General features: G+C 56.2%; 1 protein-coding gene across 1 annotated transcript; it reads left to right on the forward strand.

The window, feature by feature from the left end:
* Window positions 1-200: 200 nt before the first annotated feature.
* Window positions 201-504, forward strand: LOC134464362 (uncharacterized proline-rich protein-like; the record flags this gene model as incomplete). The annotated part of the gene is given in 2 exon segments (XM_063217824.1): window positions 201-302; window positions 463-504. Coding segments are annotated over 2 exon segments (144 nt in total), but the record flags the coding sequence as incomplete, so codon positions are not given.
* Between the last annotated feature and the right edge of the window lie 533 nt (window positions 505-1,037).

Here is a 1,037-nt window from a genome sequence, read left to right on the forward strand (position 1 = left end):
CATCATCACCATCACCATCACCACCACCATCATCATCACCACCATCATCACCACCACCACCACCGCTGCCATCAACACCATCACCACCACAATCACCACCACCATCACCACCACCACCACCATCATCACCCCCACCATCACCATCACAACCATCATCACCATCACCTCCACCATCACCACCACCACCATCATCACCACCACCACCACCACCACCACCACCATCACCATCACCACCACCACCATCATCACCATCACCACCACCACCACCACCACCATCACCATCCCACCCCACCATCATCATAACTCCAACTACCACCACCACCATCAGCACCACCACCACCATCCCCACCACCATCACCACCATCACCAGCAGCACCACCACCACCACCACCACCATCACCATCACCACCACCACCATCACCACCCCCACCACCACCACCACCACCACCACCATCACCACCACCACCACCATCACCACCACCATCATCATAACTCCAACTACCACCATCACCACCACCACCACCATCCCCACCATCAGCACCACCACCACTACCACCACCACCATCACCATCATCACCACTGCTCACCACAACCATCACCCCCCACCTATTCACTGCTCAACACTCATACAGCAGTGCCCCCTCCCCCACATACATCCCTCACCCTAACACACACCGGACAAGGCTGCCCCTAGGCCAAGATGAATCCTCAGAGAGTGAATGCAGCCACCCCCACAGCCAGTACAGCCCATGCCCCCCCTCATAGTCAGTCCATGACTCCACACACCCAGCACAGCACATGCCCCCCCCCTCTTCTCAGTCTCCATGCCCCCCCCAGGCAAAAAACCCATAGCCCTTTACTCTCCTAGCTCACCACCCCAATACAATTCTACACCAGAAAAGGAGGAAATGAAACCCCCCTCACACTCACTCCATGCCCTCCCCCCCAAAAAAACCCTATAATATAGCCCTCTCCATGCTCTGGTGGTGTCATGGGCTCATCATAATTTATAGCATGTCCACCCCACACATGCCATG

The sequence above is a fragment of the Engraulis encrasicolus genome, chromosome 15 (genome assembly GCF_034702125.1).
Source record: "Engraulis encrasicolus isolate BLACKSEA-1 chromosome 15, IST_EnEncr_1.0, whole genome shotgun sequence".
NCBI classification, from domain to species: Eukaryota; Metazoa; Chordata; class Actinopteri; order Clupeiformes; family Engraulidae; genus Engraulis; species Engraulis encrasicolus.